Genomic DNA, 14,135 nt, shown 5'->3' with positions numbered 1-14,135 from the left:
TGGGGAGAATTCTAATTGGTTGGACAATCTTTTTTTTTGTGACAGGAAGATAGATAGATAAATAGAATATTCTTTATTGGTACACACACACACACATAAAATAAACTTAACTACTCAACTTAAATACTAACACATACGTACAAAAATGGCGGTCTTATCGCTTAAAGCTATTTTTTCAAGACAACCTTAGGGTGGAAGGATATTTATAAATGATCAAAGAGGGGTCAAAGTGTACTGAAGAACTCTAAAGGAATATGTAATTAAAATAATGATTTTGTTATGATAAAAGAACTAAATCTATAAATTACAGTAAGATTTGTGTTTTACGGCTTGCGTCCATCTTTCAGCATCGTACACAACGGACGCATCGCATTCAGTATTATTTGTATAGAAATTCACACAAGTGCGCCCTCTTCGGCGGCATTGCCGACGCCGTTTCTCTATACATTTATGACATTCCGTTTGATGTGATACGATAGATGGACGCTTACTTTTAAAAGTGCGTCTCAGAGACTCAAGTAACTAGTTGTTAGTAAATAAATGTTATTTAATAAATTAGTTACTAAACAGGCAAGTCTACTCGTAACTCAGTTAATGAGCAATTGATTGATTGATGAAATAGGTTTCGGATATTTTAGTCGAATTTTTAGCTCTTTACATTATTAGCTATTTACTTTTATTATTTCAAGTTATACTGCCGACAAAAACTGTGTGATCTGCTGATACTCAATAAGCATAAAAGTCTAAAATAGGTTTTCTTCCTCCGATTCAATATTTTGCAGCCGGTATCAATCTAACTATGGAGGGTTTCTTGCCTCCGTTCTTCTCCTTAGACAGAAAGAGCCCCCCTTATCCGAACGGAGAGTAGTTTGTAAAAATTGACGTTCATCAGAAATTTTTATAGTTGTACGATGAATAAAAATATTTGACTTTGACTTTGGGTCAATAAAAGTAGCTTTATTTATTTGGATAAAGTTGTTCAGATGGTTAAATTTGGTAGCATTATCATTAACACCCTGTATAGCTTTGCGTGTATAAGTTTTCCAATATCCAGTCATGCATTGTTCGCTTCGGATGATAAATGGAAACAATGGGTTCATTTCCCATCTCTATAATCGGTATGACGTTGCTCTGTAGTGCGAGAGGGACGCACGATGAGACAACTGGGTCGCAAGATATAGCTCAGGGTTACTCTGGGAGCCATGGCGGAGTAAGTTAAGCGTCTACCTTTCGGCATCCCACGCAACGGTCGCATCGCATTCAGTATTCTTTGTATAGTAATCCGCGTATAGTAATTATGCGTCCACTTCATCGGTATGACCGACGCCGTGTCTCCATACATTTATAAAAATCCGTTTGGTCCCATGCGTAAGATACCCATAGGTGAACGCTTACCTGTAATGGCCAAGGTCGTATTTGGGAAGTAGTGATTTCAAATCCAGGCAGGTATTCTAGATCTTAAGGGAATAATGCATCCTTGTGCCAGGCACTAACATCCCCACACAGAATTCATCGATAGACAGAGCTTTTGAAACTGAAATCATATTCAACAGTAAACTTGCAAACTGAACGGTTGAAAACGCTGACTTGAAATCCGGTGTCAAATTTAGTTGGTCGATGAAAAATGAACTGTGGCTGACAAGTGAGTGAGGTCGGGATGAATCCTATTTGAGACACATTCCAATAAACATCTTTTTCAGTTTAAGGCCCAAAGTTTTGGCGCTAAATTTAGATTCAGTTCATTCAGTAAGGGACAGACAACTAATCTGAAAAGTTATTCTCGTGACACACACACAGATAAATAAACATACATGCATTATGCTCACGACTGTAATCCCCGAAAGGGTAGTCAGAGGTGACTCGCAAGCGAGCCACACACTTTTCGCCGTACATTTGTACTCACGTGATAGGTTACTCACTTATACATCATCATCATCAGCCTATATCAACCCACTGCAGGGTATAGGCCTCCTCCATGTTATGCGAAGTCCCGCGGACCGGTCGGTTTGGTCCAGTCACTCTCCTAATGTCTCACTTATACATAAATATCAAAAATATTATTATTATAACCTACATAATTAGTGTAACTTTTATACAGGATTGGTTCCTTGCAGTTACCAACAAGATTTTTTTCAATATTAATACAAATTTAACATGGGACAAAAATACTCAAATTGAAAAAAAATGCGAGAGCTTTATTCATTCATTCATTCATTTATTTATTGCCTTAAATCACATGTTACAAAATATAGATTTACATTATATAATTTTATAAAAAAGTTTCAATGCAATTTTACCCAATGGGTGTAGCAAAATGTATATTGTTAGTAAAATGTCATGCAAAATAAATTAAATTATTAAAATTATGTTAGTTATTACATTTTATTATCTATGACTAATTATCTTATGAAGTTAATAATGTAGGATTTAGTTTATTTCAATTTTATCATATTTATCAATTGTACAGTTTCCATACAAAGACTGTGTTTAAAAGCAATTAATTCTACCAATTAACAGACGGCAGTACGATAAAAAACATGTATGATACAGTGATTAAATGCATGCTACTAGTAAAACAAAATGTATTCAGTTTCATTATTTTACTCAATGTGAAGCTTGCTGACGGACTGTGTTTATTCACTAGGAAAAATATAAAGGAAAGTTTGTTTTATTTTTTTAACATGAACGAAAAATGACGGCTTTATACGTTTGAAGTATATGTGTAACATATGGACCGGATACCATGGGCAGTGCTTTGAAACCAATACAACCCTAGAGTACTCTTAACTTTTCTTTGTATTAATCTAGCAAAATTTAAAATTATTAAAAAGGTATATTTTATCGTAATGCGTACGGTGAGCCCCGAAATATGGTGGGGAAGAAGAAAGAAGTCCCCAATAAGTTCCAACTTCGGCCAGAAAGTTCCCAACAAGATGGAGACGATGCTCAGAAGAAGCTTCTGGAAGACTCTAGAAGAATTCTCCAGAACCACCCACATGACTGGGTTCAAGTATACCGTTGATGAAATGGCGTCGGCTGCTAAAAGGTAAAAGTTGTGGTTAGAATATTACAATACTAGCTATTTTGATGTTTTCCCATGGGCTTATAGAAATAAAAAGTTGCCTATGTGGCCATCCAGCTCCGCGGCACGAGTTTGTTATCGACGTCGATAAAGTTGTTTAAGACGCGTTCCTTCAATCACAGCGCCATATTTATGGCAAATTGCGGTAAATTACGTTTATCTACGTCGATAACGAACCTGTGAGCGGCAGCAGCGTGACTTCATTCTAAATACCAGTTATGCCGTTTCCGCGTGAAGTAACTAACATCCATAAATACAAACGTTTTCGTTTACAATTTTATTCCCCATCCAAATACTGTCGATGTCTTATTATTCTTTCCTGTTTCTATAAAAATAATATATAATCTCCTATCGGAGAGTTCAAGTCATGGCACTCTCCCAGATTCTGTACCCAAAAAGTTTTTTTTTCACCGGGTCTTCGAGAGCCTTGGAGTTTTCCATGTTGTTTTAATCTTCTGCACTCCAATTCCACTGGCACAGGAAGATGTGGCGCTACTTAGTCTTCACCTTCATCATCATGGGTCTAGTCACCACCGGCTTCATCGTCCACCGACTGCACCAGCTACCGGCGGTCACTGTGGCGTTGCCGGCCTCAGAGAGACACATCTTGGTTTTCTGTTGTAACTTTGCTGGTTACATGGCATTTTCAATGAAGAGTACATTTTTTTTCATTAGTTTCTAGAAGTTGTAGATCACGTCGTCAAGATAGGTGTATTAGCGGCACTGGTTGCACTCCCTTTTCCAATACATACTTAACTATCTACTTTAGCAAACACCTTTTTAGGAATGCCGATAGAAGTTGGTTGTATTCATTGGGGATACGTAACGTAAAACAGCATAGCATACATCGATAGTAGTTGAATGGGAGGACTCTTGTAGTGCCCTTTGGTAACATCCATAATCTCTCTTTCCATTCTACTGATTATAGGAAGATGTGGCGCTACCTGGTGTTCACCTTCATCATCATGGGTCTGGTGACCACCGGCTTCATCGTGCACAGACTGCGCCAGCTGCCAGCGGTCACGGTGGCGCTGCCATCGCTGGAACACACGATACAGAATATTGACTTCCCAGCGGTGGCTTTCTGTAGCTACAACTTGATCAATAAGACGCGCGCTTGGGACTATGCTGAGTTCTTGTAAGTGTTTAATGTTTACTGTTTTTAAAAAAGGCGGAAAAAGAGAGGTGTTATAAAATTTACGTGTCTGTCTGTGTATCTGTCTGTGACAGCGTAGCTCCCAAATACTGAACCAATTTTGTTTTGGTGTTTTAGGGTGATTGGTAATTGTTGACCTTATGTCACTGGCATCAAAAACGCTTCATCAAATCGTCATCGGCTAATAATAATCAACAGCTGGACATAGATATATCGATAGCAGTAGATAGCAGATAAGGCTGCCTACTGCCACTTCAGTTTTAATACTTTTCATTTCAATGCGTCCAACTTGTCTCAAAATCATGGACTTACTGATGATAGCAATTACAGTCTTAACTACTCTATTCCCAGGCACAGCAAGAAGCACAGATTCCGCAGATGGTACAAGAACTACTCCGTGGAGGACATCTACAAGAACCTGGTGAACTTCGGTGCTCTCATCGACTTCAGTTTGCCGAGCATCGACATTGACTTTACGGAGTTTCTGCAAGCCGTGGACGGGGACCGGGGGATGAATGTCACGGCTGTTATGCTTATGGTAGCATTCGTTTTGAACGGCTGAGCCGATTTTGATACAATATAGCTGAATGTCAGGGTTGTTAATGTTGGGTAGGTTAGGATATTAGTAACTGAGGTGCGAACAATCTGCTCGTATGACGTATCAACTATTGTAAACCTTGGACAATCAGTGACTTAGACTTATCTTGAAAGGTCTGACGTGACCTTTTATCCTAGCTTTATCATCATCACAACCCATCACGTCTTCACTGTTGGAGATCGGGTCTCCTTCCAGGGGCTTGAGCCTATTCCACCACGCCACGCCACACCACACCACGCGGGCATAGCATGGATTGGTGGACTTTTCTTAGCTTATTAATAGTATTTTCTGGACAATGGGATCCTACCTAATCGAATATTATTATTTCCTTGCTTATTCTAGATTTTCCTTGACAAAAGCAGCCTTTTAAAACTTATTAATTATTTTTTATAATATTATTTCAGCTGACAGCCCCGTGTTCCGAACAGCTGCTCCACTGCAACTGGCGCGGCCGGCCGCACGACTGCTCCGAGCTGTTCGCTCTGAGGCTCACGCAGACTGGCTTCTGTTGCATCTTCAATGGGAGATACCAGTTGAGTAGTGGTATATAATATGCGATGTTATTTAATGGCTTCAAGTAAATGGCTTCAAGTTAATTATTTGCAGTTATTTAAATACGTTATTTATCAATTACTGAAGTTCTAATGGTGTGCTGATACGCAGATAATCGTATTTATAAAATTCACTGATTTAAACCAGATTTTGCTTTTAAAAGTTTAACTAAAACAGATTGAAGCAATATTAACTATAAACCAGCACCATAGCTTTGGTAGATGATGTTGATCAATACAAAACAGTCATTTTACAACTCGTACATATAAATCAATAATTAATTATACAATATAAAATACAATGTCAATAATAATACAGTGTCTTTAAATGGATACCGGGTGCATTGCCTCACTGTATTTAAGACTAGCCTTCTTATGTTTATAAATAGGTAAACTATTAATAGTAGAGTAGATGCAAGTCCTACGTAATATTATGCTTTCGACTGTAGTCCTCGAAGGGTTAGTCAGAGGTGACTAACAATCAAGCCACTCGCTTTGAAAATTCTGGGCCATCTAAGGATAAAAACTTAAGCATTTCTCCGTGTAATTCTCCGTGTTATTCATTTAACTGTGTTTATGCAAGAGAATCAACTTGGGCTCTGCCTAGCTTGGGGTCCGATGACCATGTGTGAGATGTCCACACAAATATTATTACACTAATAGTATTAAATTTCAGGGAAGGAGATCGTCTCAACAAGCCGTACAGACTGGACACGGTCGGCGCCGACAACGGACTGTCCGTCATTGTGCACACGGCGAGAGACGACGACGCCTACTTGAGGTGGACTGGAGTTGGCACGGAGGTAATAACCGCAGGCTTTAAAGAAGTACCTATAATGATAAATTTAATACTACCCTGGTGAGCAATGAAAAAGTTCTACTTACAAAATGTCGACACCAAATGAAAGGGTCATTTTATTTCAGAACTGGATTAAAATATTGAAGTTTTTAGTTCATTATATTCTCATGCGCTGTTAAATGTACAATTACATATTACTGACGGCGTCATTAAGCTAGCATTCTCGGTTTAGGAGTAACTTGATGCTATGGTCATTGGAACTGTTACCTACCTCGCTCGTGAGTGTATTATTATTATTATTTAGTTCTTCTCCTATCCTATGGTATCCTCATCACGACCCATCACGTCCCCACTGATGGGGCACGAGTCTTCTTCCAATGAAGGAAGGGTTTTAGGCCTAGTCCACCACGCTGGCCTAGTGCGGGTTGGTGGACCCCAACACAAGCAAGCTTGTGCTGATAGAGTTGTCGGGTAAGTGGGAAACCCGACTGTCAGATGTTTTCAAGCTGCCCGAAGACTTCTAACTAGGCTTAATGACTCCTTTGGTATACCTCCAGGTAATCCTCTTCAACGGTGCAGAGTACCCCCTCATGGAAGGCGGGGGCATCCTGGCGGTGCCGGCGGCCGTCAACGAGTCCACGTTCCTGCTGCTGTCTACTGCGGAGGTGGACGCGCCCAGCGACGTGCACGATGTGTCTGAAGCCAGGGTGAGGTGTTATGATGATGGGTATTGCGTAGTAGTTTCTTAGTAAAAAAAAGTCGCTTTGTCACTTTTGCCTTTCCATCGTCGACTTGTGACTGTTGACTTCGATATGTGTTTTTGCCTTTTTCTGCTTTTTATGTAACGATGTCTAAGGGCTTGTACACAAAACTGCGATGCATCGCAAAAAACTTCGACAGTAAACAAGCATTTGCTCTGAAAAACTGTCAAAACCGTCGCAGTTTTTTGAGATGCGATGTCCTATCGCAGTTTTGTGTACAAGCGCTAAGCCTAAGAGCGAACTAAATTCATGTATTCTCCACTCCGCTAACATTTATAACACCTCCATTTAACTAGAAAAAACGTACTTACAATCAAACAATGCATGAATTTTCCCCTCCACGCCCACAGCGCGGCTGTAAATTCGGCAAGCCGGGAGAGACCTACATCCAATGCTTGACTGAATGTCGTCGGAAGACCATAGAGACGCTGTGCGGGTGCGTGCCCTTTCAGTACATGCCGGCTGAGGGGGACACCCTGTGTCGGCTGGAGCAGCTGCCGTGCTTGAACAAGTATCGAGGTACCAATGATTTTAAAAGGAACGCTTGCTATATACAGGGTGTTGCAAAAAGGGTATACTAAGCCGAAACCTACATGTGCAGCATGGTATATAAAGGGTGTTGCAAAAAGGGTATACTATAATAAGATGAATTATGATGATACTGAGTCTATACTTGTCAATTAAATACTTTAGTAAATGATTACTGCTTACATTTTCTAATTTCTTTACACACACACACACACACACACACACACACACACACACATACACACACACACACACGCACACACACACACACACGAATTCACATTCTACATTTAAACTTTTGTAATGTTTAAATTAACTACATATTTATAATAAAATAAAATACATGTTAACTCTATTTTAAAAATATAGTTGTGACCCTACTTAATTTTCTAATTTACTTATTAAGAACATAATAATACCTACCTGTAAATGTGTCATTATTTGCTTGCAGCCTTTGTTTATTTAAGTATACCTACTAACTTTGTAATACTGTACTGTACTTTACACCATTTAATTATAAATAAGTACCTATGTAAAAATGTTCAATTATAAAATGGTTGTCATGTAGGGATGGGCGGGGTACCCAGTAACACAGGTTTGTCACCTAGTACAGGGGCCCTTGCAACTTGTACGATTGATATAATTGAACAATAAACGATTTTGAATTTTGAATTTTGAATACTAAGCCGAAACCTACATGTGCAGCATGACATATATAATCCTGAAAATGAAAACATAATTTCAAAATTCGCGAAAAAAAAATATGACAATCTCTTTTGCAAAGCTTTTGAGTCTGCCATACATACTCAGCGATGTACGTCTACTATTCTATTCTATTCTGGTAGGGGGCGAAGTTCCTGTACGTGGCGCTCTCGAGTGGAACCTTTGTACATATCCCCTTGATTTCAGCTCAGCCAGCCTAGCTCCCGAGTAAACTGGAGTAGCAAGCCTGGGTGTTGCAATAGCTGAGATAGGCGCTCTGTTGGTCCAAGATGTACGTCTCACAGACCTGTATTTGAACGCTTGTCTCATTCCTTGTATAGAAACCAAGCGTGCCATTATTTTTATACCTAGTAACTGTCACGTCAGTCACGTCACTTGAACGATTTAGTTTAGGAACGTCCCTAATGACACTGCGCTAAAGGAAGATAATTTCACTCCCTTTTTACACGCGAAGTACATGCACTTGCGTTGTCTACTCAAATACAGGTCTGTGGTACGTCTACTAAACACTTGCACTAAACAGTGTGCGAAGTCTTTAAGAAAAGCTTTCACCTGTCGGCAACGTACCTACGCAACGGACGCATCATATTTAGTATTCTTTGTATAGAAATACACACAATTGCGTTCACAGATTTAAGACAATCCGTTTGCTGCGATATACCGATAGGTGTACGCTTATATCTAGACTAGATTCTGAAAGTGTACGTACACTACGTACGTACACTTGGAGAGACTTACACTTGAACAAATGATCAACTTTTGGTTCATACATAATGTTCCGTCCAGCTTTCATTATCAGTGTCAAAAATAATAATTTCTATACCAATTTCGGCACGCGTGGTTTTCGCATAGAAATGGGTGCATTTGTGCTATCTACGGCCACTTGCAGAAACATATTAAATCTAGATTTAGTGTTAAATCTCGATTTAGTGTCAAATTTTATTTGAACTGACGTTTCTTAAATCGAGAAATGACACTAAATCTAGATTTAATATGTTTGTGCAAGTGGGGCTAGTATAATAGACGTCTGTGGGGTGACCTCATTAAATTTATCATATCTTTAACATTATGTTCATTCGGTATAGGTTATTATACAATATAATATTAGGTAGGATATAATATCTAACTGCTTTAATATTCCAGAAAAGCTTCTGTTCTACTTTCCAAAAGATACGGATTTCGATCCGGGATTACAAGAAGAATTCTCAGACTCTTTGGACTGTTACTTCTGTTTGCCCGACTGCACGCGAACTAGGTAGGTTAAAAAGAAAGTCGAGTGAAATCACAGATCTGTATGACCAAATTCCCTAAGTGTACCTACATAATACGCGTCAAAAATAATTATTTCTATACAAATTTCAGCCCGGTTCTCATAGAAATGAGTGCATTTTTGGCATCTAGTCATATGTACAGTAATGAAACCTGAAGTTGTAAAGAAACTGAGAATAGTTAGTTACCAGTTTTGTCACTTTTGTTACAAAATATAGTATAGTCAGTTTCTTGATACATTTTGATGATAAAATTACTGAATGATGTCTTTTAAATCGGCCCGAAAATTTGTTCGTTCATCTTTGTGACTTAGGTATATCTTTTATTTTAAATGTCACTAAACAAAGTATGTACTAATACATTATCCTAGTGTAAAAAATATACTAAGATTTCATAAATAACCTATTAATAGATATAGAAATATAAAATTTGCTTGGTGTCTAATTTAAAATAATAATTTTTCAGGTACACTATAGACGTATCTGTAGCAAAATATGGATTCCTTAGAGGACACCTGCCTTTCTTTAATTATTTCACGTGAGTGTTTTTTATTGGACACCTCCCTCCAGTTGAATTATAGCCTATACTATAACCAACTCAAAAAAAAAACACAGACAGATATACAGACATGTTAATCTTATAACAGCCCTCTTTTCACCGGGTTATAAAATAGGCCTTTATTATATGCTTAAAAATTTAATTTTATATTGCATGTTTCAGATACAAAAGGAGAGTAGTGAATTCCTCCATAGTCAGACTATTCTACTCCACTGAGGGACAAACATTGTACTCATTGGAAGTGACGGAACGATGGTATGAACTCACCAGTACGTATGTGTTTTGTTTATTTCTTCCAACATAGGTACATCATCATGACCGATCATCACGTCCCCACTGCTGGGGCATGGATCTCCTTCCAATGAAGGAAGGAATTTAGGCCTAGTCCACCACGCTGGCCCTGTGTGGATTGGTGGGTTCACACATCTAGATGTGCTAAATCTAGATAGGTATGCTGGTTCATTCGAAACAACCAGGCGTAAGTAGCTTCACCTCCACAGTGAATGTTATATACTATGTTTTACAATATCGTTATTTTCCAGGTATAATTGGAGGACAATGCTGCATGATATTCGGGATTACGATCATGTTGGGTCCAGAAATAATTTACCATTTAACCATCCGATGGAAGCATCATTTTGATATTTTGAAACGAAGGCAAGCCATTTAAAATAATCATTATTGCAAAAAGTTTCCTGTTCATAAAGAAATATCCATGTAGGCAAACATATAACTTAACTATCTGTATTTTTATATTACACTTCCGGGCAATGAAAACGTCCCACTCACAAAATGCCGACACCAAATGACCCTAATATTTTCAAAGATTTAATTTAAAATTGGAACAAAATATTACCGTGTTTGGTTAGTAATATTCTGAAGTTCTGTTTAATATACTTCAATGTTCCAGAGGCGCGAGCATAGGATTCGATACTTTTTCGAATCTACACGAAGGGTCACTTTTACCAAACGCTAAACGTATTTAAATCAAATTTTAAATACATTTTGTACTAACTGACAGACGTTTGACAGGCTACTAAATACGTTTAGGGTTTGGTGAAATTCCACCTAACATATGGAAAAAACAAATGTCACTTTTGGAACTAACTTTGCCTTACATTTTGACAGTGACAGTTCACGATACGCAACGTTAACGGAGGTTCGAAACTTGTGCTCACGACTCAGAAGGCGTCATTTACCTAGCGAGCATAGGATTCGATACTATTTTCGAATCTACACGAAGGGTCGCTTTTACCAAACGCTAAACGTATTTAAATCAAATTTTAAATACATTTTGCACCAACTGACAGACGTATGACAGGCTACTAAATACGTTTAGCGTTTGGTGAAATTCCACCTAACATGGAAAAAACAAATGCCACTTTTGGAACTAACAAAATATGCTTTGCCTTACATTTTGACAGTGACATTTGACGATACGCAACGTAAACGGAGGTTTCGAATCCTGTGCTCGGGCAACTTCCATTTAGAAGTAATTTGGTGCTTTTCTCAGTGGAACCTTTTCAGTGCCCGTGAGTGTAATAACCAAATGCGAACATATTATATACTTATATACAATAGTCTTAATAAATGAAATGGCTGATTCGATTTCATATTTAATTTTTATATCCGAAAGTTGTTAAATACAAGACTAGTACTTATGGCATATGAATGTAATAATTATGTAAGAGTGGATTAAGATCTTTTACTCTAGCAATCTGGCTTTGTGACACAAAAATCACCTTTCAGATTTATAAATACACAATCTGAAGGGCAATAAAGGCTATATTTATCACCAAAAGTCACGTTTGTACCGTAACATTCCCCGATAGAGGTGATATGTAGCCTTACGCAGCCTTAAATAAGACGAATTTGTGGTAGTTACTGTACCCTTTTTCAGTTTATTTACATTTCATTGTTTGGGTTGGATTTGGGACGACATATATTTGGCTTCATGGCCACGAAAGAAAATTGTAGGACGCGGAAATGTACACGTTTAGATGTGCTTTGTTTGCATTATTAACCTGTGTAAGTATCTATCGCGAACTGGCTTTCACAACGATTTTTGGATTCTAAAGGTCTTCGCACATTATAACAACTCACCGGCGACTCGACTCTATGCTAGACATTGATATTTAAGCCCTGTGTCATATGTTCAAGGTTTATTTCATAAAATGATTATAAAGTAGTGTACAACGAGTGACCTACGCATCGTACACTAAATGTCTAGAAAAACGAAAGGAGTGTGAGTAGAGTTGCTGCCGCGTTGGCGTGGAGTTGTTATAATGTGCGAAGACCTTATATATTGAGATTGACACTAATTACTACGCAAATGTTACTTCGTTGCGACTTCACGATAGGCCTCCAGACCCCATAGCATGAATTTTCATCGTGAACGTGAAGTAGAATTCATCGAGTAATTTTGTATGAAAATATGAACAGCAGAACTAAAATTTTCCTACAAAAATCATCTAATAATTATACTTCACGTTTACGATGAAAATTCATGCCAAGGGGTCAGTACTTCAAATCCTAAACACTTTAGCCGCTTGACGCTAAACAGCATAAAAAGGGGGGCAAATGTATTGCATAAATGAAGTACATATTGCAGACATCAGGTTTCTGATGGGGTATAGGAAGGAAACGGCTTATCTTGCTGTGTACGGGAAGCGTGTGACGATAGATAGGGAGTTACTCCACATATTATACCTACCTAAGTAAACCGCGTAGAAGGCAGCCAGTAGGAGAAAATATCTCTGTTTTTAACCGACGATGAAAAAGGGGGTGTTGTAAGTTTAACGTGTCTGTGAATGTGTGTATATGTCTGTGGTAGCCTCCCGAACGGCTGAAGAGCTTTTAGGTTTGTGTTTTTTTCGGTCATAGGTACCTAATGTTACCCCGAGTGTTCTGAGCAATATTTATCAAAGTCGGCTTAGCTGTAGAAAAGTTACGCTACGTTTAGTGTTGAATGTCGGGAGTTGTTAACTTTGGTTTACTACACCAATTGAAAGTATGCATCATGAGAATAATATTTTTTCAAGTAAAATAGCATAGTAAATAAAAAGATAACAACTCATCCCCTGTAGTACGGGTTTTGCTATTTATAAAAACGAAAAAAGTTTACATTTTCGCCTGTCATCTGCATACATTATCTGTCAAAAGTTTCATGATAGTTTCCATTAGAGGCGACTTAGTATGCGAGAAAATTTTTATAGTTTTCGACAAACTATCAAACTTGTACTAGACCCCCAGAAATTTAAAAGTCTACGTGTTTTTTAATTATCTACAGTTATTCGAAAGTTTTTCGGATATTGTGACACAGACACAGATCCTAATCTGATATATTTTTTTTATTGGCAATTTGGTATTCCGATATTCTTGGAAAAGCAATAATATTTCCGGTGCACAGAAAATTTGTGTCTAGAATTTATAGCTGAATGTGAAACCTGAGCAATAAATGCAAAATACTGAAAATACAAAGTACAACCAGTAAATACGGATACAGACATCGAATAAGCTAGACACGGCAAGATGAATTGATGATTATTATTTATTTTTTTCATTACAAAGTGTAAAGTGTCTTAATTGTATTGTATATATTATGATATAATATGAGGAAAACATTTCAACTTAACATTGTTAAACATAAACTTGACTTAGAAAATGAAATAGTGTCAACACTCAACACTCATATTTGCCAAACGTACAAACTATTTTAATGTTGGATTTGTACAAAAGTCGGTCTTATCGCTAAAAGTAATCTCTTCCAGGCACTCTTAGGGAGATTAAATAACTTATGGAATAAATTTGGAAGGCGTACACTTAGCATTTGAATAAGTTTTGATGGGATATATTTTACAAGAGAGCCTATAAAATAAACGAAGATAGACAGGGTCGCTGTCGTTGGATACGACGAGGAGGCCATCAGTTGTCGTAGTTGTGTAATGTCTAGTCCATCTCGGCTCTTTGGCACACTCTCGTCACCGCATCACATGTTTGTCGAACACTACAGTCGCTGAGGAAATACTGTGGAAGCATGCTTCCTAATAGACGCGCTGGATTTTCAGCAGATGCAGACACGATTCCTGGACGTTTCATGTATTCGTTCAC

General features: G+C 38.0%; 1 protein-coding gene across 1 annotated transcript; it reads left to right on the top strand.

The window, feature by feature from the left end:
• The first annotated feature begins 2,559 nt into the window (after positions 1-2,559).
• Positions 2,560-10,934, top strand: LOC105393741 (sodium channel protein Nach-like). Its single transcript, XM_048631216.1, has 11 exons — positions 2,560-3,046; positions 4,011-4,220; positions 4,590-4,776; positions 5,241-5,368; positions 6,064-6,190; positions 6,744-6,893; positions 7,298-7,466; positions 9,342-9,453; positions 9,933-10,004; positions 10,188-10,294; positions 10,568-10,934. Exons 1-11 carry the CDS (start codon positions 2,847-2,849, stop codon positions 10,693-10,695), a joined length of 1,590 nt encoding a protein of 529 aa, XP_048487173.1. The 5' UTR covers positions 2,560-2,846; the 3' UTR covers positions 10,696-10,934.
• The last annotated feature ends 3,201 nt before the right edge of the window (positions 10,935-14,135 follow it).

This window comes from Plutella xylostella, chromosome 28, assembly GCF_932276165.1.
Source record: "Plutella xylostella chromosome 28, ilPluXylo3.1, whole genome shotgun sequence".
NCBI lineage: Eukaryota > Metazoa > Arthropoda > Insecta > Lepidoptera > Plutellidae > Plutella > Plutella xylostella.
The sequence above is the reverse complement of the archived record's forward strand: the minus strand, read 5'-3'. Positions and strand labels throughout refer to the sequence as shown.

Bases quoted from the DNA above. Each gene is read 5' to 3' on its own strand.
- LOC105393741 (XM_048631216.1), top strand. From the start codon at position 2,847: ATGCGTACGGTGAGCCCCGAAATATGGTGGGGAAGAAGAAAGAAGTCC. The intron at 3,047-4,010 runs GTAAAAGTTGTG...TACTGATTATAG, and splicing joins ATGGCGTCGGCTGCTAAAAG to GAAGATGTGGCGCTACCTGG. The intron at 4,777-5,240 runs GTAGCATTCGTT...ATATTATTTCAG, and splicing joins TCACGGCTGTTATGCTTATG to CTGACAGCCCCGTGTTCCGA.